At 42.3% G+C, this 23896-nt stretch overlaps 1 protein-coding gene across 2 annotated transcripts in view; it reads right to left on the bottom strand.

The window, feature by feature from the left end:
- The window catches only part of cacna2d2 (calcium voltage-gated channel auxiliary subunit alpha2delta 2), a 163212-nt gene that overhangs the window by 127215 nt on the left and 12101 nt on the right, over window positions 1–23896 (bottom strand). For both annotated transcript variants that reach the window (XM_012961655.3, XM_002935632.5), the window contains exon 2: window positions 12004–12085. In XM_012961655.3, the coding sequence (XP_012817109.1) occupies window positions 12004–12085 (82 nt within the window). The remainder of the gene's footprint in view (window positions 1–12003; window positions 12086–23896) is intronic.

The raw sequence follows: 23896 nt of genomic DNA, 5'->3' as shown, positions 1-23896 counted from the left end.
CCACTGTCCAGAAAGTTCCAAATTACGAAAATGCCATCTCCCATAGACTCCGTTATAAGCAAATAATTCTAATTTTGTAATTGTAAAACAATACCTTGTACTTGATCCCAACTAAGATACAATTACCCCTTATTGGGGACAGAACAGCCCTATTGGGTTTATTTAATGGTTAAATGATTCCCTTTTCTCTGTAATAATAAAACAGTACCTGTACTTGATCCCAACTAAGATATAATTACCCCTTATTGGAGGCAAAACAATCCTATTGGGTTTATTTAATATTTAATATTTATAGTTTTAACAGTTAAGTTATGGAGATCCAAATTACGCAAAGATCCCTTATTTGGAAAACTCTAGGTCCCGAGCATTTTGGATAACAGGTCCCATACCTGCATAAGCAGGCTTAAGGTATGTAGATCCAAGTTACAGAAATACATTTTATCCAGAAAACCCCAGATCCCAAGCATTCTGGATAATAGATTCTACTTTACCAATATATAGTCACATATTTCAAATCCCTCCCAGTCGTTCTTGCTATTACCCTACAGTACAACATATTTAGTTGCAAGGAAGCCAGTCATTTTGAAACATTAACCAGATGAATATGATGCTCCCTTCTTTTTAACAACCCCGGCTCCAGCACTTAAGTGGTCGCCTGGAATTTGCACGCTTCGCACTAATCGGAGAGCTGCTATTTACGTGTCACAGATTAGAAAGTGTCAGATAAATTTAGCTGCCCACCTGCAAGTCACGTGAGCTGAGAGAGAGCGGGAAGGGTGGCATATGCATCACCCAAACGCATGGTTTGCCTTCATTGCTAGTCAGAATGCCAACTACAATCTGCTTGAAATCAGGGAGGTTTCATTTCCCCCCACACAGCATAATAGTTAATTTTGGAAGCACCAATCTATTTCCTCACTAAAACTGCTCCAAACTCCAACGTCCACAAATAGCACTGAGTTCAACCAGCACTGTTCCTTTTAAGGTTCCAGCCCCTGGATAGCACAGATCATACACTTGTTCCTTACCATCCCATTAATTACCCTGCACTACACATATTCCTATTCAATCACTGAGACCATTCATCTTCCTCAAGCAGATGGTTACCCTCTCGCCCATTTCTTCTTCTGTCTTCTCCTGTTAAAGGGCCATTATATATTTTTGTTTGCTTTGTAGCTATAAAATGTAACAATCAAGAGGTAAAATGATTTAGCTTTTGTTATAGAGAGCTGTAGTGTTACCTAAAATGCCACTATCAGGCTTGTTGGTCATTATATTTCTTTATTGCACCCTATATAGCCCCCTTTTATTGGTTACACTTATAACAAATAGCCAAAAGATGGGGTGGACTAATGTCAAAGAGGATGTAGCTAGATAAAGAGGGCTACAAATAGAACTCATAGAGAAGAGACAACTTCTGATGTACAGGTCAGAATTTTCCAGCCTTATCCCACCTTAACCAGCCTCTTCTCAAACCAGCCCATGCCAAGGTTGGGAGGGGACTTAACTACCCACATCCACTCCAGCTTCTAGGGTGACATGAGAGATGATGTTGGGGGGGCACTATTCCAGGATTGATAGAGGAACAGGGAGATCTCTACATAGGGTTCAGGTTGTTTGTGGGTTGTGGGCACGAGCGGTGCACAGCAGCTGATCCATAGCGGCCAACACCCAACCCAACACCTATGTAGATATGCAGGTTTTAGCCCCGACCCGACTGACCCAAGGGTAAACCTGTGATTGCCTGAGGTATCAGGCCAGCCCTCATTACTAGAGAGAATCCCTATGGCTTCCTCATAGGCAGTAGAAAGCCACAGCATAGAACTATTCCAGCATATCTACTCCTTTGTATTAAGCACAATTCAACTGCAAAATGAGGGGGTGCAACACAATTTAGCATAATTTCTAGATAGCGTGATCATTTTATTCAAAAACACACAAACTTCCTCTCTGCTGGATTTTCCTTCCAAATGAATGTGTAGTAGCTAAGGCTCCAATAAAAATAATACACAAGAGACTCAGTGGGCATGTCTTTACATATGAAACAGATAAAATGCCTGCCATAGAGAAGCAGCTTAGAACTGCATTCACTTGTAAAATCAGGATTTCTGCTGCATTGAAAACATTATTTCATTGACTGACCAGAAATAACAGGTATGTAATTTCAAAACATCCATTTTCATGATTTGGCTTCACTAATCCTTTAAAGGAGAAAGAAAGGTAAAAACTAAGTAAGCTTTATCAGAAAGGTCTATGTAAATACAGCCATAAGCACTCACAGAAATGCCGCACTGAGTTCCCTGTCAAAAGATTAGTTGTGTCTGTTTTCCTCTGCCAGAGACATGCAGCTCTCTCCTCTCTCCCCTCTCCTGCTCCCCCCTCCCTCAGGAATGCTAAGAACTCACTCCCCCCCCCTGGAATGTGGATCTGAGCCAATCAGCAGGAAGCTGACTCATAGTCTAACTAACTGAGCATGTACACTTGGTCTGGGTGTCTGTGCAGGAGTGAGGCATTGTGGGAACTTTCTTTACACAGCTCAGTGTTTTTTCTTCCTGTCTGGCTTCTGATCATCTGAACGGGAGAAATATTGGGAGACTTAAGGGCACTATTGAGAGAACTGAAGGTATGCCTGCAGCTTGAGATTAACTCTTTATTAACCTTTCCTTCTCCTTTAACCCCACTACATTCCCACACATACCATTTAAAGGTTAAAATTCTTGGTTTTTCATCCATATCTACACCAGATGGAGCGTCTCCAATGTCATTACCCTAAATCAGAGCAATGCTCTCTATTCATCCCTATTACTGCTGTGTTCCTCCACTCTAGCCACACTAAATAGTGAATTCCAATTCAGCGCTGGATCCATCCATCACACGTCTCTGAATTCACTTCCTAGCAAAGCTCATTAAATCCTTTACCACACATAGAGCAGCCAGAGCATTAATATTCTGGATGTTGCCACATTGTTAGCTACCTAATGTTACTGATGAAATGCCATCACCTTGTACAATAGTTTCCAAGATGCAGAACATCACACGGCGAGGATCATTTACCAACAGGGTACAGGGCTAATAATCATCTTATCATCTTTCCCACAGATGCCAGGGTGCAGAAAAGATCGAGTGGGGAGAAAAGACAGGGGGCCAACACTAGCAGGCCCAGACTGGCCATCTGTGGGTTCTGGGCAAATGCCAGAGGGGCTGCTGTAAGATGCCATAGACACTCACTATTTATTGGGCTGGTGGGGGGTGGTTTGGGCCTCTGTGTCCTTTAAATGCCAGGGCCGATTTTGTATTTATTCCATTAGGCAGCTTCTTAAGAGTACTGGGTGTTACTGGCCAACACAATCAGGGAAGGCTTTAAATGTACATTAAAAAAATGGGTGTCAGTGACACCCAGTGACACAGTGCACTTGCAATTAGGTGATTATAAATTCCCAATAACTCAAGTAAAAAACTGAAAGCACAACATCAACTAAAGGCGATGGGGGTTAATTTAATAGAAGTTCTAAAGTTTGTGCCTGGCCAAATAACCTACAGCAACCAATCAGCAAGTACCATTTACCGGTCACCTATTTGAAAGCAAATCAGACTGGTTGTTGTGTGTTACTTTTAAGGTGGCCATACAGGGGTAGATATAAGCTGCAGATTGGCTCTAGGGTCAAACAATCAAATTAGCCCACCCTTAGGTGGGTACACTGGGAGAAGATCCACTTGTTTGGTGACCTCGCCAAACGAGTGGATATTAATGTGTATAGCCACCTTTACTCTTGCCTACCTATTACAAAGGCATAACTGTTTGTTATATTTCTGCATTGCTTTTACAACATGCATGCATAAGCAAGTCTAAGTAGGCACCACAAAGTACCACTGCATGATGAAACCAATTGGCCCAATGTAAGTGGCCTAAGAGCAAGTGGCCCAAGTCACATGCTAAATGCACCGTGCTGGGTTGGGGAATGAGATTATGTTAAGAAACGCAGTTTGCAGATTTATAGAAGAGGCACCCTGTAGTTAGGCAGTAATTGGCAGCTAGCAGCAGACCTCCAGATGTTGCTGAATAACAGCTGAATGATGCAGGTAGAATGCTGGGAGTTGTGGTTCAAGTAAACCTGGAGGGCTGCTGGTTATCCATGACCTAGTTAAAGGTAGAACCCCCAGTGCAGAGGATAATTTTCTTTCTGCATCCCACGGAACACTATATTTCATGGCTAAGCCAAACTAGCTGTAAATAGCAAATAGGTATCAAATTTAAAAAGACAACAAATCCGAGCTAAATAGGAGTGAAGACGCATTCATGCCCCTTAATAAACAAGCCCCATTTATTTCATTCGCTCCTGTCGGAAACACTAGCGACTGTAGAAGATGAGGAAATTAGCTGCTAAACTGGAGGGTAATATCTCCCGGCGCTTGGCACTATATAACCGTGGAGGTGACTGATATGCAGCACATATGCCTGTATAAAGATGATATGCTTTTTTCCCATTCATAACCAGCATGAGCGCATTAAATCACAATAATGGCCATGATGTATTTAACCCTATTAAGCCTGGAAGGCGCTCAATGAGATGCTGATAGATATGCAGCCCAGGGACGAACAGTTATCTCAGCGAGCACCTCAATCTGTCCAATAAGTGAACCTTATCAGCCAATCACAGCTTGCAGCTAGTCTGATTAATGGCATGTCCGCGAGGAGCCGCAGAGTCAGAACAAATCTGCCAAGGCCTGGACAGATTACACAGTCACAGACCAGCAACATGACAGTAGAATACAATGCCGAGGAGGAGCAGGCACAGCCCACAACCACTGGATAAAGGACATAGCTGGGAGATTGGCAGTGCACCCAGGATTGGCAATGGAAAAAAGCAGGAGACGCTAGAACCACGGCAAGCTGGGAATACGGGAGGCAAGAGCTGAGTAAAATATGGCAGGAGAAAGAATGGTACTAACTGCAAATTCTGAAGAACCAAGAAAAACGCAGAGACAACATGGCATTGGCGCTATAAGTTCCCATTTGCAAAAGGTGCAGATGTAGGCACCCTCCTACTGTACATATTGTATGTTTCTACACAATGCGTCACTGATACTATAGATTAAAGGTCACTTTGTGACTTGCAGAACAACTTTCCACTTGTTGCCAACAGGACTGTTTTAATAAATGGGAAAAAGAGGCAATTGCCCAGGGCCCACCAAGACTGGGGGCCACAATCAGGCTTTCATCTGACTGAAGTTAAAAGTTATAAAGTAAAGAAAATGGCAGACCCTTCATTTTAATCATTTTAAGAGCTCAAAGTAACATTACTAAAGCTGGTACAGGTATTGGACCCCTTATCCGGAAACCCGTTATCCAGAAAGCTCCGAATTACGGAAAGCCCATCTCCCATAGACTCCATTATAAGCAAATAATTCAGAATTTTAAAACTGATTTCCTTTTTTTATGTAGAAATAAAACAGAACCTTGTAATTGATCCCAACTAAGATATAAATAATCCTTATTGGATGCAAAACAATCCTATTGGGTTTAATTAATGTTTTATTAATTTTTTAGTAAACTTAAGGTATGGAGATCCAAATTATGGAAAGACCCCTTATCCGGAATACCCTTGGTCCCGAGCATTCTGGATAATGGGTCCTATACCTTACGGTATATTTTCCCACAATGTTGGTACATGATGGCGTGCCTGGGCCTCATGTCTGTGTCAGACTTGTACTCCTACTTAAGAGTAGTCCTATAGGACATTTATTGAAGCAGTTGTGGGGACCCACCAATGAAATCTATGGACCCGCTGGTACCTTAAAGCAGCCCTGCCAATGTAGCAATAAAGTACAGTATGCAGCAGTATAATAGCACAGTAACCCATTGATAAGATACTGATAAAACAGTGATATCTGATATGCCATGGCCGTCAAACCTTCTGCATGAGTGCAGACATGTTCCAGGGAGAAACACACTTCAGTACAAAAGATACTACAGAGCTACACCTTCCATTAATTACTAGGGATTCCGCCGAAAATTGCGAATATTCGCGAACTTTGCGAACCCCATAGACTTCAATGGGAAGGCGAACTTTAAAACCTAGAAAACCCATTTCTGCCCAGAAAAGTGATTTTAAAGTTGTTTAAGGGGGGGGGATCAAGCAAAAATTTCTCTGAAAAATTGACACACGCTGTTTTTCGAAATGATCGGTAATTTTGCGACTTTTTCGTATTTTCCGGCGCTTTCGTAAAGTTATCGTAAGTTTTGCGACTTTTTCGGAGCTTTCGTACTGTTATCGTAAGTTTTGCGACTTTTTCGGAGCATTCGTACCGTTATCGTAAGTTTTGCGACTTTTTCGGAGCATTCGTACCGTTATCGTAAGTTTTGCGACTTTTCGGAGCTTTCGTAACGTTATCGTAAGTTTTGCGACTTTTTCGGAGCTTTCGTAACGTTATCGTAAGTTTTGCGACTTTTTCGGAGCATTCGTACCGTTATCGTAAGTTTTGCGACTTTTTCGGAGCATTCGTACCGTTATCGTAAGTTTTGCGATTTTTTCGGTGCCGGCGAACCCAAATTGCGAACATCACAGAAAGTTCGCGAATTTGCGGACTTGCGAACACCCGATGTTCGCGCGAATTAGTTCGCCGGCGAACAGTTCGCTACATCTCTATTTATTACCCATCAATTGAACTGCTGGAAGTTATGGTCCAGTTAACTTTTAGTAGGTTGCCCTATTCCTAGCAACTTTGCAATTGGTTTACATTATTTTTTTTTTATATATATAGTTTTTTTAATTATTAGTTTTCCTCTTCTGCCTCTTTTTAACTTTCAAATGGGGGTCACTAGCCCTGGCAGCCAAAAACTATTGCCCTGTGAGGCTACAACTTTTCTTTTTTGTTATTGTTACTTTTTGTTACCTTTATGCAGGCCCTCTCCTATTCATATTCCTGTCTCTCATTCAAATCACTGCCTGGTTGCTAGAGTAAATAAGACCTTAGCAATCAAATTCCAAACTGGTGAGTTACTGGACAAAAAGCTAAACAACTAAAAAAGAAAAAAAAAATAAGACCAACTGCAAATTGTCTTAGAATATTATTTATATAATATCATATCCATTTAAGGCAGTCTACTCTTGACCTAGAACATTCGCATATAACTAAGGAGACCTATGGAATCTGTGACCAATTACTATACTGTATATACAGTAATGCCTTGCAGAAAAGCACACATGGAAAGCAAAAGACTTACCTAGAAAAGTCAATGAGACCAAGCAAGAACAAATCTCAACATGCAACCTTCCCCTTAGGCGGGGGTGCAGAGATTTGAGCACAGCATGGAGGGTACACTTTTCACAAATGCACAGATTTAACAGAAGTATGAGTGAATATGCGCTTGTGTAATTCATCTGAATTCTATACATATCTTGTCTGCTTGGTATCCCCCCCCCCCACCCAGAACTAAGAGCAGCTCAGACTGGGCCTGACAATGACCAATGAAAGCCTAAACTGATCTGGAATAACTTGGCATTCCCCACACGCCACACATTAGAATGTATCTTAGCCCTGCAACCTATATTATTCTGATGCTTATTGCAGCTGTCCTAAATAGCAGTGCCACGGCCAAGACTTCGGGTAATGCGAGCGCTAATCGTTCTATTCCAAGGTGGATGCCATTACGGAAAAACACCTGACTGTATCTGCAGGGGCCAAATATATATTGTGTTCCGTAAAAGCAAAAGCTACTCAACAAATCTCACAAATAACTAGCCACGTAAAAATGAAAACATCAGTTGTGCAGCTCACAAATTGCTACCTGCTCTTCCACAAGCCATTTTTATCCATTCCAAATGTGTATTTAGGGATCGTGCAACAAACACACCAGTAAATTATATGGGATGGAATATTTACGATAAGACTGTAGAGTTGTGGATGAGCAGTGATTTTCAGTTTAGGACTGCTGTACTACAGTTCCCAGTATCCTTTCGCAACCTGTGGTTGTTGGCAAAGTTGTCCTTACTGTGGAGGGGACCAGAGCAAGAAAGACAGTGGAGTTCCATTGTTAGAATGACAGATTAAACTATGGTCCTTCCACATCATCTTGGAACAACACATGATGGCCTTTGTCTGTCAGTAGGTGCTGGAATTTGTATTTCACAATTAACTAAAGATTACAGGTTAGCCAATAAGTATAAAACACTTATAAGTTTTGATTTAATGGCTCTGAACAGGTGCAACACAGAGTCCCCAGACATAGTTTGGAGCGTCAGGTGGTCACTCAACCCTTCTGCTGAGGGTAAATATTAGAAAGACAAATAAATCCAACACGACTCTGAAATCCAACAGGTGATTTTCTGGGCATTACCAGCCCTTTATTGAGCCTACTACACCTTTTGTTTGCTGCTCTGCTATATGCTGCTTTATTATTCCCACTGCTTCTGCGGATGCTGCTGTGCTATTATCTCCATGGCCACTATAGGCACTGCTGTGTCAATATTATAAGCCCTGCTGTGCTGCTGTTATCCCCCTTGCCATTTTAGGCTACTGCCATACAGAACTAATTCTCAGCCCCTAAGCTAGCATCAGCCTTTCTCTGTTCCTGCACCCAGAGCCACTGCGGCACATGTGCAGGCACATGGAGAGGATTTCAGGTGGATTGCAGACAAAGAAAAAGGCTGGTGCCAGTGTAGGGGCTGATTCTTAGCCTGGCATTAGCCCCATCATTCCTATCTAGCATTAGCCATAGGTGTTGTGCAAATATTGTCATTATAAGTATTCTTGCCATTGCCACTATAGGTGCTGTGGTTCTGTTATACCAACTGCATCGATAGGCAATGCTGAGCTATTATAGGGGCTGCTCTACCATTATTCCCACTGCCACTATAGGCATTGCAATTATTCCCAATATTATTATGGATGTTGCCGTTTTATCATTTCCACTGCCACTATACATTCTGCTGTGCTGCTATCCCAATGGCCATTATAGGTGCTGCCACTTTAGGCATTGCTGTTCTAATCAAACCACTGCCACTAAAGATACTGTTGTTCTGTTATGTCTATCACTACTATAGATGTGTAATATAATTCCCACTTCACTATAGGCACTGTCCACATTGCCACTATAGGTGCTGCTATGTTATAATCTCCGCTGCTACTGTAGGTGCTGCTGTGCACCCTGTGTGACCAAGAGCTGTGCATCTGGCTTGTTACTCAGCTTTTCCAGTGCAGTTGGCCCTGCTTTGAGTCCCCTTTAGACAAATAGCTCTAGTTATCGGGTGATGAAAACTATCATTGCTGTAAAGTAGTTGAATATGCCAGAAATGTAAAAATAAAAAATTCAGGTACTGTATCAAAAAAAAAAAAGCAGAAAAGAGCAGATTCATATTCCACCATCAAATTATAAGTCTTTTCTGAATCTGCTGGTCATCAGCCTGTCACAGCAGAGTGCTCTCCCCTAAGGACACTATTTTGCAGGAAGCTGGGCTGCAGAACGAGTGATTTAGTATTAATCGTGGCTTAGTCCAGGGCCCCCCCCACCCTCTGTCACCCAGAAGAGGGACCTCCAGGGATATGAAATCCAATCAAGATCCGCCGCTGTCCCGGTGAAGCTTGCAGCCCAACGCTGGGCGCAGATTGCTGAGAAAGCCGCTGCTGGCGCATGGCGCACATTAATCACCACCTGGGGGGACAGGCCGCACCAGCTTCATTTGTCAGAACCCGCTCTGCATAAGTTATTATAGGCACATTAGCATCTCATCTGCATGTTATTAGGGCACAGAACATTGCAAGTTTGTGAGCTGTGAGCGGGATCAGTACATACGTCCTAGCGTCGCAGCAAGAAAGGTCAGCAGCTGCGCCAGACACGCAACATCATTACACATCTGTCAGGTTTAAATAAAAACCCCTCAAAACTGCCACTGCTAATGGAGCCATTGCGTACACCGCGCAGGCATATTATACACAACATGTATTGCCACCTTCTGCTCCTGAACGCTCTTCTCTGATTCGCTCCAGCTGGTAGAGCCACTCTTGCATTTTATAATGAATGATCATTATTACTCCTTTCCTGGAATATCTGCTCCATGTATGAAGTCTTTATTCAACATAATACATTCATGGGGGTTTGGGCTGGATTGGAGCATGACAAATTGGGTAGGTTACTGAAACCCTTTAGCAAGAAAAAGTCTTAATATACAGACCCAAATGATTCCCTTTAAAGTTCTGTAAGCATCCACAGACAGCCAAGGACTACTGGGTGTTCCGGTTGTTGTAGGTTGACACCAACTGATGCACAATGGACCCAGGAGCCAAAGCAACCACTGCTCCAGTGCAACAACTAACCTTCCAGGATCTTCTGCATGGCCCATACTTTCACTGGCAGTTGTAGCAAGCATGGGCAGAGAAACACTGGCACCCAACCATAATCCCTGACTAAACTTCTTATGTTGCTCTATACAACTACACCCTAAATTGCCCATCGAACAAGAGTTTCAGGGTATCGTTTGAACCCTATTTAGACTTCTATGGAAGTCCAAATGAACTTCTATATCTGAACAGCTATGTTGTCAGATTTGTGCTTTGTACTCCTGTATCCCAGACAACATTAACATTAAAGGGCAACTCCTGCTTCCAAACCAAAATTTGTTAAAAAAAAGGCCACACAATACAATAACCCCTAATAAACCTATCACTGTAATCTGTTCGTTCAAAAATAATGAATATATACCATTTTTATATGCTGAAATCCAGCTGCAAAACAACTCTCTTTCTGCATTATTTGAGATCTTGGAAGGGACAAAAACATTAGCCAAATTGTAACAATTTCTCCAAAGCTTACAGACACCATGCAGGAACTACATAACCCACAATGCATTGCACTGTGATTGTTCTTTCCTTATTGATATCATGTGTGCAGGGAATTGTGGGATTTGGAAGGTGCAGGCTGAAAGCAAGCTGAGGATAGTCGACTATATTACATTAAAAATCATGAAAAGGTTGCATATTTTCTAACTGATGTTTACTTTTCAAAGCTTAAGTTGTGTTTCGGTGGAGTTCCCCTTTAATCCTGGGTCCCCAGATGTTGCTACAGTGCGGCTTCCAGCATTTTAAGATATTATTATGGGCTGAAGCAATGCGGAATTTGTAGTTCTATAATATCTTGGCACCCAAGGTAAAGGAATTGGTAATACATGGGAATGTTCAGAGCATAATTCCATGGCGTCATCATCATTTGGTTAGATATTCAGGGCAGGATTCCAGTGCAACATTAAGATGTTAATTAAAATAATCAACAATGTATCAGTGACAGTGTGACATTATCCAGAGGAGCCCACCGCAGGCATGGTACTAATACATTATTCATGAGAGGCGGCCTCGTTATGCAAATTCACCAAAAGAAGCCACATGTGTTTTTGGTGGACACGGAGAGGTGGGAGCTGCATGTAACTGAGGAAAAGGAGATTAAATGGAGTGATTTCACTAGCTATGTGTACTTTGGGCACATACCCCGCCTGCCATAGCAAGTGCCCAAGTTACATGTAAGTTGGGAATTTTGCCCATTAATGTATCCATACTTCCAAAGTGCTCCAGAACTTTGAAGTGCAATTTGTTCTAAACATATATGCTGGCTGCAATCACTTTCTTTAGTTTTAAGGGATATGTAAAACAATAAATTGCTCAGGCTTGGCAGGCCAAAGGCACTCCGTCTGTTTTGCGATATGCAGCAGCTGAATAAGCTGGAGGAGGAGAATGCAACTCGCTCCAATCTATTCAGTATCTACAGTGCTGATTTGAGTCTGAAGGTGGCCATACACAGCCAGATTTTAGCTGGCTTAAAAGCCCTCCGACAGGCCTCCCCAACAGATATTTGGCCAAACACTATTGGTATCAAGTTACATGATCTCAAGGATGGTACCTCCAAGATGGCAAATAAACAGTAACTTGTGTACAAATAAGAAAACAAAAAAAGGACCTTTACAAAACAAAGTACTCAAAATGAAGAGCACAACTGCTCCTTTTCAAAAAACTCACCCCTCGCAGCTGTTGGCTTCCACCGAAAATTCGCATGACTCTGTCAAACTCCTGTTCCAACCTTTTGGCCCAAAACTGCATCCTGTTGGAGATAAACATGGGGGGTGAGGTGCAAGACAAATGGGCAGCAGCAAAGGAGAAGCTAAAAAAAAATACAGAAAAAGTAAGAAAATGCACTTACTATAGGTTAATAAAGAAAGAGCACTTACTATAGGTTAATAAATAAGCAATGTGGCCAATGAATTTGAGATGGCTACTGCCCTGGAGATGTGCTGCTCTAATGTTAATAGAGATGACTTTGTCCTTGATATGGCATAGGGTATGTCATGTATGTAGCAGTGTGGGATGTTAGGACACCCTTTAGCACATGTTGGGCAACCTTTACCATCACCTTGCCTTACTAGCTGTCCTCTATATGTGAGAGCCCCTGCTAGTCATCCATATAGGGACCCCCCTAAAAACAAGTCTGCTCTATTTCAGCATTCACTGCAAGGGCTAAACATGTCTTGCAGCATGTAAAAATATCTGGTTAAATCTTCCTTTCTTCAGTTCAGTGTCAAGGTAAGAGTGGAAATAAATAGAAGATATTTCTTTTTATAGGTTTAGTAACCACTGATAGCAGCTGTAGGAAAGATAAGAGGCCCCCTGAAGCCTGGGTTTGATTTTTGCGACCTTCAGCAAATAACATTATTTCCATGTGCCTCAGGACATCTGTAATCTCGGAGAGAAACACAAAGTGCCTGAGTAATTCTGCATGCAAGAGCAAGTACCAGCAGCAGTACAACATATACTGTATATGCATGTCTTTTTCTACACACACGCACACACACTAGAAAGTGTGACACATTTGCTGAATGGGGAATATGAACTGTAAATACAATTGAGCCTTGATTTTTTTGGGGGGGAAGGGTCACATTTTTCCTTATGTCCACTTTTTCTATTCTGAAAATTTCTCTCTTATATCGCTCCCCTACCTTTTAATCTTTCTTATGTTTGCAATTCTCCTGTCTCCAAAAATATGTATATAGAAGCTTAATGCACAGAATGTCCTATATATATTGATAATGAGTGAGTGCAGAGGATCTCTTGTGGTTGTCTACATGTATTTTGTGGTCACAACCTCATTGCACCCCCACCTAATGGATTAAAATTTTGTGGTTGAGCACAACTTTCCCTTTTTTGCTATAGTTTATACAGGAGCAGTGGCCAGCTCCATGTTGTAGCTCCCTCCCTTCCCAGTTACAGCCAGGTGATCCCAGTGGGGCCAGTAAAAGGGCAACCATATGAAACCTTGAAAGCAAGTATGTTGCAGGTAAAACTTAGTCCCTTTGCGAAATGTATATTGAAATAGTAGAATTCTTAATGAATTGCATAAGTGAGTGTAGGACTGGCCAGAAGGGATGAGTGTGACGCAGTTGGCCAGCTTGAATGTATATTGCAATATATGGACAAACAATCCCCGTTTTGCTTAAAGGGGAGGACATGTCTTGGTAGCTTAATGCACAGAATGTCTTAATGCCCTATATATATTAATAATGGGTGAGTGGAGAGGATATCTTGTTGTTGTCTATATGTATTGCCAAATGGTTTAAAACGTAGTGGTTGAGTTATCCTGTAACTGTACAGGACCCATGAGTATCATTTACTCCTTGATTTAAACCAGCATTTGCTACACGTCCATTTGTGGCACCACAGAATATGTTAACTCCTTCATTTTCCATTTGACCCTAACCTGACTACTCTAACCTAATGAAAGTGAATTGCTGTGACTGCTATATTGCCTGCTGTCATCGATACAATATCGAAACATTGTCATTGATCCAATATCACCCCTGCACTGCAGATCATGTTTTGCTCAGTGTATGGGGCATATTAACTAAAGAGTTAAAGTGAAAATTTGGAGTAGTTTCACCTAAAAATGAAGATTCCCCTAGATCATATTTGTAATTGGATAGAGAATTGGCTGAAGGATAGAGTACAAAGAGTGGTGGTAAATGGAACATTTTCTAATTGGGCCAGTGTGGTTAGTGGAGTACAGCAGGGGTCAGTCCTTGGTCCTTTGCTTTTTAACTTGTTTATTAATGACCTGGAGGTGGGCACAGACAGTACTGTTTATGTTTTTGCTGATGACACTAAATTGTGCAAAACTATAAGCTCCATGCAGGATGCTGCCGCTTTGCAGAGAGATTTGACAACATTGGAAAACTGGGCAGCAAACTGGAAAATTAAGTTCCATGATGAGAAGTGCAAAGTTATGTTCTTTGGTATAAATAACACTAAATAGTAGTGTGTTGGCGGGATCCTTAATGGAGAAGATAACAAGTTGTCTAATTCTAGGCAGTGTCATTCTGTGGCTACTAAAGCAAATAAAGTGCTGTCTTATATAAAAGAGGGCATTGACTTAAAGGATGAAAACATAATTTTGCTCCTTTATAGGTCCCTGGTAAGGCCTCACCTTGAGTATGCAGTGCAGTTTTGGGCTCCAGTCCTTAAGAAGGATATTAATTAGCTGGAGAAAATTTTCCTGAGAATTCTCTAAAGAATTTTCCCCGCTACAACTCTATGGCAAAAATATACTGGCAAATTTTCAGAAAGAATTTACAACAGAAGAAAATTCACAACATTCTCTTCAAAAGGTGTCATATAATTTTTATAAATATGAGATGTACTGTAAAAATACACCAAGTTAGAAAGGAGTAAATTCACACTTTAGTAAATGCCCCCCTTATATGCTTGATAAATGTGAAGCACAAATATATATTGATGAGGATTACATTTAACCATGAATTCTTGCTAAGCAATTGCCCAGGTCAGGGCGCAAGACTGGCACTACATGGTAAAGCCTAGCATCCCCTTTCATATTGCTTTGGCCATATATATATATATCTATACTGTCAGCGCCATCTCAGGGGTCCTAGTCGCCCGAGACCACCAAGTTGATGCCGCCCCCTCACTCCCCCCGTGCTTAGCTTTTTCGCGCCAGAGGAAGGCAAGGAGGGTGGGGCCACATTGCTATTGCACTCTCTGCACTAGAAGAGCCAAAATTCAAAAATACAGCGCCCCTGTATATTGAATGTTAACGACTAGGCAAAGTTCCACTCTCTTCAACTTCTGTAGAACTACTACTTCAATAAGCTTTTGCTTTGTGTCTAGTTGTTATCTGGGAGATGTAGTGCTGCAGCAGCCGGAATGTTTAATGTAGGTAGTCCAGTTACAGCTGCCAATTGCACATACTTGCTCCATACAATACATACGTGTAAGTGCTGAAGGCCTTGAGCGTGTGGGACAATGACAGCTGCAGGACACAGCTATGTTTGTATGGCCTGAGCGAGGGATAAAAGGGCCAGACAAACACAGACGTCCCCATTTAGGAAAAGCTGTTCCAGTCTCATTAAACGCTGAACACAGACCTGTTCTCCTCCGTGCCTCCTTTATCAATGTAAACGAGGACATCAAGCTAAATCAATAGGGTATTATCAGCGAGTAACACTGTCGCCTGTGCTACGGGGCATCATCCAGACCATGTCCCCATCACTCAGCAGCTGGGCAAGAGGGCAGTATGTGGTTAACTATTTACTGCCAGATACAGCCATCCGCCATTGTAATATATATGGGGCCATACAAAATCCAATTTGCAAACATTCAAGGACAAAAACAGGAAAAAAGGCATTCCCCTAGGCAAAAGAAGATGATGCTGGTAACATTTACTGAGATGCAGATGCAAGTTATCTAAGCAACTTTTAATTTGGCCTTCATTTTTTCTTTTTTTGCTCCTTGCAATAGTTTTTATTCTGACAAGCAAATTATTACCTGGGTACTAGGATCAGCATTTACATGACTTCCTGGATCTTTTGGTGTCAAGCTGGATCTCTGTTGTTATTATACTTCAATTATAACAGCACAGGTCCCCATCAGAGTGTATTTATTTCCTGTTATTTATATAGCACTGACACATTTCAGCAGCAGCAGAGATTATTAATCATTCCCTGCCCCAGAGGAGCTTACAATCTAGGTTACTATCACATTTACACACATACTATACTCAATTTTAGACAGAAGCCAATTATCCTGCTTTCACATTTTTGGGAGGAAACCTACACAGACACTGGGAGAACATACAAACTCCTTGCAGATAGCACCCAAGATTAAACACAGGACCCCAGCGCTGCAAAGCAGAAGTGCAACCCACTGAGCCACCGTGCTGCCTAAATTACAGTCGAAAACTGGCCATACACAGGCCTATAGAAGCATGCAAATAAGCCCCTCCAGGTTCAGAGGGGCTTTCTGAATGCCTGCCTGATCGATATCTGGCTGAAAATCGGGCAGCCCTGTAAATCCCAACAGAAGAAGGTTGCATCAGCTGACGGCCTGCAGTGCCATCTTATCATTGGCTCCCAGGTCAACAATCAAATCAGTCCTATTTGGCCCAGTTTGTAGGTGGCTAAACTGGACAAATTTGCTCCTGATAAAACGTTACATAGTACAGATATAGGATTTATTATCTAGAATGGTTGGGACCTGGGGTTTTCTGGATAACGGATCTTTCTGTTATATAGTTCACCATTCCTAAAATCTTCTAAAAATCATTTAAACATTAAATAAACCCAATAGGATTGTTTGGCCACCAATATTGAGCTTATTGCACCTTATTGCAGCTTATTTACCATTAAGTACAAGGTACTGTTTTATTATTACAGAGAAAAATTATTTTTAATATAGAATTATTTGCTTAAAATTGACTCTATTTATGGGCTTCCCATAATTCGCAACTGGATAATGGATCACAAACCTTGCCAAACAAGCAAATCACATTCACACATAGCATGGACAGTTTTATCAGGAGTCAATTAACCTGAATGCATTTTTATATGAAAGTAAGGGAGTACAGGTATAGAATGCTCGGACCTGGGGTTTTCTGGATAAGGTATCCTTCCATAATTTAAATCTCCATACCTTACCTTAAGTCTACTAAAAAAAATCATTTAAACATTAAATAAACCCAAAAGAATTGTTTTGCCTCCAATAAGGATTATTTATATGCAAGGATGAGGAGAACGTACAAATTAATTGTGCCCAAGCAGGAATCAAACCTAAAACCCCAGCACAGCAACACCAACCACTGCACCATCACACTGCCCATCTAGTCAGTAACACCAGTAGGACCATAGGTTAGACATCCATAACATAAGTACTAAGAATTTTAACTATAGCTAGCACAATTCAGCAATATTTAAGATTTCCATTGAGATTTTTTATATAGTGCTGAGACCCCAGAGCAAAAGCCCCCACTCTTTTCTTTGCCCTAAATCTGGCCTGACACACAGCACCATCAACCAGCTATCTTGTCTATGGAAGAGACAGCTTTTGGCTCTACCCACAGATGTGATACCGGCGACAGTAGCAAAACGGTGACATTTATTAGAGCAAACCTGGAAATAACTGACCCAGATATCTAGATACAGCACGTGCTCCATTCTTTCATTAACTCGCTCTTTGCTGGGCACCAGTTGCTCAGCGCTCATGGCGTTAATATAAAAAAAAAGCTCTGGTGACATCATGATCTCTTTTCTAGTTAGAATAATGGCTTCTTTCACAGACCGACAGATTGGAAATTACCTGTGAAATATATTTCCCCAGGCGCACAATCGGCAGCCATATAAATTACCCAATTTAATGGCCTTTGGAATTTTTCTACCATTCTTTCTGTGGCCTGAATTCTTATCATGTGCCCCGATTTCATCCAATCCCATTAAAGTGTCTGGGAGACAAACTGCTCTATAGCAGAGGAGAGACAGGAGTTAAAAGCATGCAGTGCATACCACACACATATCCCATGTGAATAATAGAGGACTCTTGCTCTTGGCAATCGGTGTGGTTAGCCCGCCGCATCTGTGGTCAAAATGCCCCTGTCTGTCATTGCTCCTAATGTTATTTAATGCAAAATCCCACATGAAGCACCACCATGCCATTTTGGTGGATATGCCTCAAAGCCGGGCATACACCTACTGATAAGTACGATATTCGGTGCATGTATGGGGGCTCAATGAGGTGACTGATATCGCAAAAGACTGTGGACTGGGTCAACTCATTGATCAGCCAAGTTAAAAGATGGCACCCAAGCAAAATCTACATTCAGGGCTGAATCGGCAGAAGGAGGTAGAAATCCTATTGTTTCTAGTTCCATATCTGACGATTCAGCCCTGAACGTCAGTGGAGGGTGGGAACGATCTTTCGTACAACCAGATCGGAATTGCTACGTGTATGGCTACCTTAAGTCTACAAATTGAGTGCTTAACTCTGTGTAACTATTTTTGCCATCCTACATGCTAGGTGGTAATCAATTCCTCTGGGCGGCTATAGTCAGCTGTATCACTGTACAAGAGATGGTGTCAGCTTTTAATGCAGCACTAAGGGAAATCTGCTTCTGCTCCCACCCCCTCCGCTCCCATTGCAGCCCCCTCCTCCAGGCAGGACAGCTGGACATCTGTCAGAACAAACACCGCAAGGAACCCACTTTCAGCCCTGCCCTGGCCATATGTCACTGGTATATTTGGAACAAAAACTTTGAAGACACACTGAATCTGATTCAGGAAGGGTCATGTTAGTTATTAGGTGTGTATGGATGACCTGCAAAAAGTACCCCCAAAAGGACCTGTGGCATGAGTATATCAAGGGTTTGCTCAGAACATTCTTACAGTAGGCAGTTATGATTCTAGTACAGACCCTGGTAGAATTTTGGATAAACATATGTGAAACCTACAGTGTATGACCATTTCCAGAGGGAAAACTACAGTGGGAGCAGACCCAGAGACCTCAGGCAGAGGGGGCCTGGTATGGACCTGTGACCCCCACACCCAGTAACTTCCCACAATCCCCATTCCAAGTCTAGCATTGGTGAGGGGGGAGTGCGGTGATTGCTGTTTCTGATAATATGGGGAGCATTTTGCACAGAGGCATTTTTTGGGGAAAAAACTGCCACTTGTGCGCAGTGATAGGTGTAGCAATTAAAGGAAAACTATACCCCAGAACAAGGTAGGCCTGCATAAAATAGCTCATATGTAAAACCCTGCTTTATCTAAATAAACCATTTTCATAAAAATTTACTTTTTACAGTTAGAGCTGCATTATTTCCTGTCAGCTGATCTCTGAGGGAGCACACAGCCCATCACTAAATGGTGGCTCAAGGGAAAAGATGTAAAAGGGAAATATTTACTGATATGTATATTCCAGTTTGGTTAGATTCTTTAATAAGACACTTAATGATACAAACTATCTGCTGGTTAAGTATGTATTTCAGAGGTATAGTTTTCCTTTAAAGTGAATGGCAAAAGGAGCAGTGTGCGTTGTGTGACATTAGCCTGTCAGATGGTGTTGTTGGGCCGGTTAGGGATATTACTGTCATTTTCTTCAACTAATCAGTGTTTTTTTTTGGGCTGGTGTGCGGGGGGATACTGTTGGTGTCAGTGCTTACAGACATGGGGTGTTTTGACACTTGTGTTTTCTTTTCTGGCATTTTCCTGCCCTAAGCCTAAATAGGGTCCAACTGGTCACCCCTTTTCAGGTGGCAGGCTGGGGAAAGTCTTGCATTAGTAATGATTACAGGATGACCAATTTCATACACAACACACAACATATGCCTGGACTTGAACATAATTCCACCCTTTGAGCTCAGCTGTTCTGTCCCAAAAATAACATCACAAGAATGTCTGGGGGAGAGACACTACCTGATAATTAGGAGACATCTTCCACAAGAGAAAGGGATTTAACCATGTTATTAACATTAAGTGGACATTAAACTGGGCAACTATTGCCTTAACAAAAAAAAATATATATATATACCCATACAATGGTTCAGTCAAAGGACCCTGTGTGACTAAATCAAGACAACCCCCTGCCATGTTTCATGGATAAAAATGGTGTAGCTGCAGTTTTCCTATTTGCCCTGTTCAGAAATAACACAAAACACACATTTTTGTGATTAAAAAAATAGGCAAAAAGTATGTCCAGCACAAGCCCTATTGATCACACTCATAAAACAGGAGGTATATTGTCCCTTTAGAGCTGGAGGCAAAGCTGGTCAGTGAATGGAAAGATAGTTGGGGGCAAGTAGGGTAAGGGAAGCCTTACAACATAAACCAGTGGCTGCACAGTGTTAAGTGTACAGTAGTGATAAGGCGGTTGTCACTAACCCACCCTCACCCAACCCAGTGTGCCATCATTACTTGTGCTTGGCCCGCCCCTCCCTTCTCTGATGGCGCAGGGGGTGGGGCAAGTAAATAAATAAATGACAGCTGTCAGAAAGATAAGGAATCACAGATCACTTACATTACAGGTGGGGTGAAGTCAAGTACAGAGTTCAGCCAACCACTCGCTCTTCTTGAAGATTTTTACTCTGACCTGAACCTGCCCACCCTACGGATAAGCCCACAGATCCCACAGAATTTAGCCCACCCAAGTGGCACTAATGTAAAGGTACCAGTATGCGTAGTTTAGGATATGGGGCCTCCAGTGGTTGCTTTGCTGGCCCCAGCCTAAAGGTCCCCAAACACGGGCCGATTCTAGCTGCCGATATCGGTCCCTTAGACCGTTTCGGCAGCTAATCGGCCCGTGTATGGGCACTACCGATGGGCCTGCCCGACCGATATCTGGCCTGAAATCGGGCAGATCTCGATCGGCAGGTTAAAAAATCTAGTCGGATCGGGGACCGCATCGGCTCGTTGATGCGGTCCCCGGACCGACTTTGCCTATACCCGTCGTTATAATTAGATCGTTTGGCCCCATGGCCAAACGATCGAATTAGCCTGGATTCTCCCGATATCGCCCACCCTTAGCGGATCTGCCCGTGTATGGGGACCTTAACAGAGCTAAGCAGCAGAATGAGAGCGTGAGTGAGATAAGAAAGCTTAGCAAGGCAAATAAAACAGCACCACTCTATTTTTACAGTATGTTATTTTATGAGACCTGGATATTTTGATTTAGTAACAGAAAATGCAAGCATTAGTGCATTAGAAGTGCCTAATCGGATACTCTGAAAACAAGGAACATTTAGGAAGACAGCATTCCTTTATCGTGATCGCTTCTATCCAGAGCATATTAATTTCTGCCTACTATCTTTTCAATAGTCAATTTCGCCCTGCAGCCAATCAGTCTGTTTCTGACCTTGAAGTCTCTCTCTATTAGTCTCCAACTCTTTCTCCAAATATGCCATAATCTGTATAATCTGCCCTGTTTTTATTCCTTATTAACCTATTTCTCCTTTGATATCTCTCTTGATTCCAGCTTTCTATTGCCTGCTACTGAATCTGTGACTCTCTTTTCTCTCACATCCTGATCTCTCTTAGTAATCGGCAACTTGGGACCCTCATGATTACAGCTGCTAGGTGTATTATGTGAGTTGTAACTGAACAACACCTTGAGGGTTGGCTGCCCGTATATTAGGGTCTCTTTCTCATTCTACAAGGTCTCTTCTTGCTGTTCCGTCTCTTAGGGCTCTGGTACACGGGGAGATTAGTCGCCCGCGGCAAAACTCCCTGCTCGCAGGCGACTAATCTCCCCGAGTTGCCTTCCCTCTGCCATCCCACCGGCGAACATGTAAGTCGCCGGCGGGATGGCAGACGCGGCGGGGCGATTTCGCGCAAATCGCCGAAAAAGACTCGCGAGGCTTTTTCGGCGATTTCCCGAAATCGCCCCGCCGCGTCTGCCATCCCGCCGGCGACTTACATGTTCGCCGGTGGGATGGCAGAGGGAAGGCAACTCGGGGAGATTAGTCGCCCGCGAGCAGGGAGTTTTGCCGCGGGCGACTAATCTCCCCGTGTACCAGAGCCCTTAATCCTAATGTTCCATCTAATCTCTATTATTGTATGTGCTGGACTCACATTTTGTGTGTGCACACACAAGTGCATATCATAGAGTGAACAATGTCACTGCCCCATAGAGCTTACAATCTATATCCTGGACTGTAGCAGTGCATACCTATATCTGTATGGGACATGGTAAAAGGTGTACAGTTTTGTCTGCTATATTGATCTACAGGTGAATATAATGAAAACATGCAGTGTTCAATGGGAAAGTGATGGATCACTTGGAATGCGACAGGTATTTAGACTGGGGAGCTGCAGGGGGGCCCCGAGCAGGTGGGTGTCATAATCAGATACACACAGATCAAAAGCGGATCATTAGCAGCCATGTTGTGTCTACATCGCATCGCTACGGAACTTAATACCCAATCAATAAGCTATGCGTTGCCGCAAGGCCCTGGGGACTGTAACTAATTCACTGCCAGAGTACCAAAAAAGCCTAGCACTCAGTGTTCTACGAATAATATGTATAACCCACTGACTACTGGAAATAATAAGCACTGGGCATTTTTTTGCTGCAAAGTGAGGTCCCATTGAGATGGATTATGTTCATGTGTGGCTGTTACATGACTCTCCCACTGGGATCCCATAATAATACTCTAGGTAACTATATGTTAGTGGAGTAACAGGTCAATGGCAGTTGTCAATCACAGTTCTAAAACCTGCCAATGATGATAACAATCGGAAACAGTGGAGCGTTATCACTCTCCAGCCAATGGCACCACGATTGGACTACTGGCTCCACTGATTTACCAACATGTCCAACCATCACCTTGTTTTGGGGTCTCCCTTGGGCAAATGTCGGTCACAATTGCCAGTTTTTCAGGAGCGCAGACTGGGAAATCAATATCCAATCTGATCAGAGCTGAGCCCCAGGGCAATGCTATCAGATCATTTCAATTTGGTCATCCAAGTGAAAGGACCAGTTGCACACAATCAGGATTCAGCCTTCATTCAATAACCTTCCTTTTCTCCTAGACTGAAAATGAAAAAGAGCAGGCAGATGGAAATAGAGCCAACCCCCTAACTATTTAGAACATTTATTTCAATGTTCTAAATGTTAAATTCTACTTCTATGTGTATTATTATTATTATTACTGGTCATTTATATAGCACCTACACATTGTTCATGATTCACATCAGTCTTTGCCCCAGTAAAGCTTACTACAGCTTACAGTCTAAGTTCCTATCTACACTGGGATCACCCAAAAGAAACCCACACAGACATATTAAAAACTCCTTATGCACTTAACATGTGTTTGTGGGCTGGACTACAACAGTCATAGAAGTCACTAAACCCTTTGGGTATGGGTCTCATTAAAGTCTTTTGTATAGCAAAATGCATCCCACAACCTCCTGATTGACAGATGTATCCTAAAACCCATAACTCTAAAATGAGTTAGAATGGTATGGCTTGGTAAAGCAGAGAAAAAGGCCCTTTTTCTAATCATAATGTAGCCACTAGGGGCACTGTTTCACTTGAGTCAATAGATGACAGCCTAAGCAGTCATTGACAAAGAGTCTTGGTGGAAAGAGACAATTGTTGAAGGTTGATAAAAGAGTCAGATGTTTTACAGATAGAATGGATTGGGTTGAGTCAGATAATGGGCAGGGAAATAAGTACGGAGTAGTAAAAATAGAGTTCTGGAACAAAGAGAAATTAATTGGTTTAGGAATGGCCTCATTTTGGAAAGGTTACAGAGATCACAGAGCTGGCACAGCTCAGACACACTTTCATTACGAGTAAAGTACCGAAAGGCAGTGGGAACAAGGGATTTAGTGTGCTGGACCATGGACAGTCTTAATATTAAAGGAACAGGATCATTATTAGGCCATGGCAAAAGTTACTTGTGCTCTGTGCCCCCATGCTCAACAGGGTTCATTTGCCAAATGCAACATAAAAGTTAAATTAATCCTCCCTTAACTGCTGGCGACGGTTATGGTTTTACCCCATACATCTACAAATGTAAAATTCTACATTGCTGGTACTCTATAACATGATTGTCAGCACTATAGACATTATGACCTCGGGCACT

The sequence above is a fragment of the Xenopus tropicalis genome, chromosome 4, assembly GCF_000004195.4.
Source record: "Xenopus tropicalis strain Nigerian chromosome 4, UCB_Xtro_10.0, whole genome shotgun sequence".
Lineage (NCBI taxonomy): Eukaryota > Metazoa > Chordata > Amphibia > Anura > Pipidae > Xenopus > Xenopus tropicalis.
Note: the sequence above shows the minus strand (reverse complement) of the source record. Positions and strands in the feature narration are given on the sequence as shown.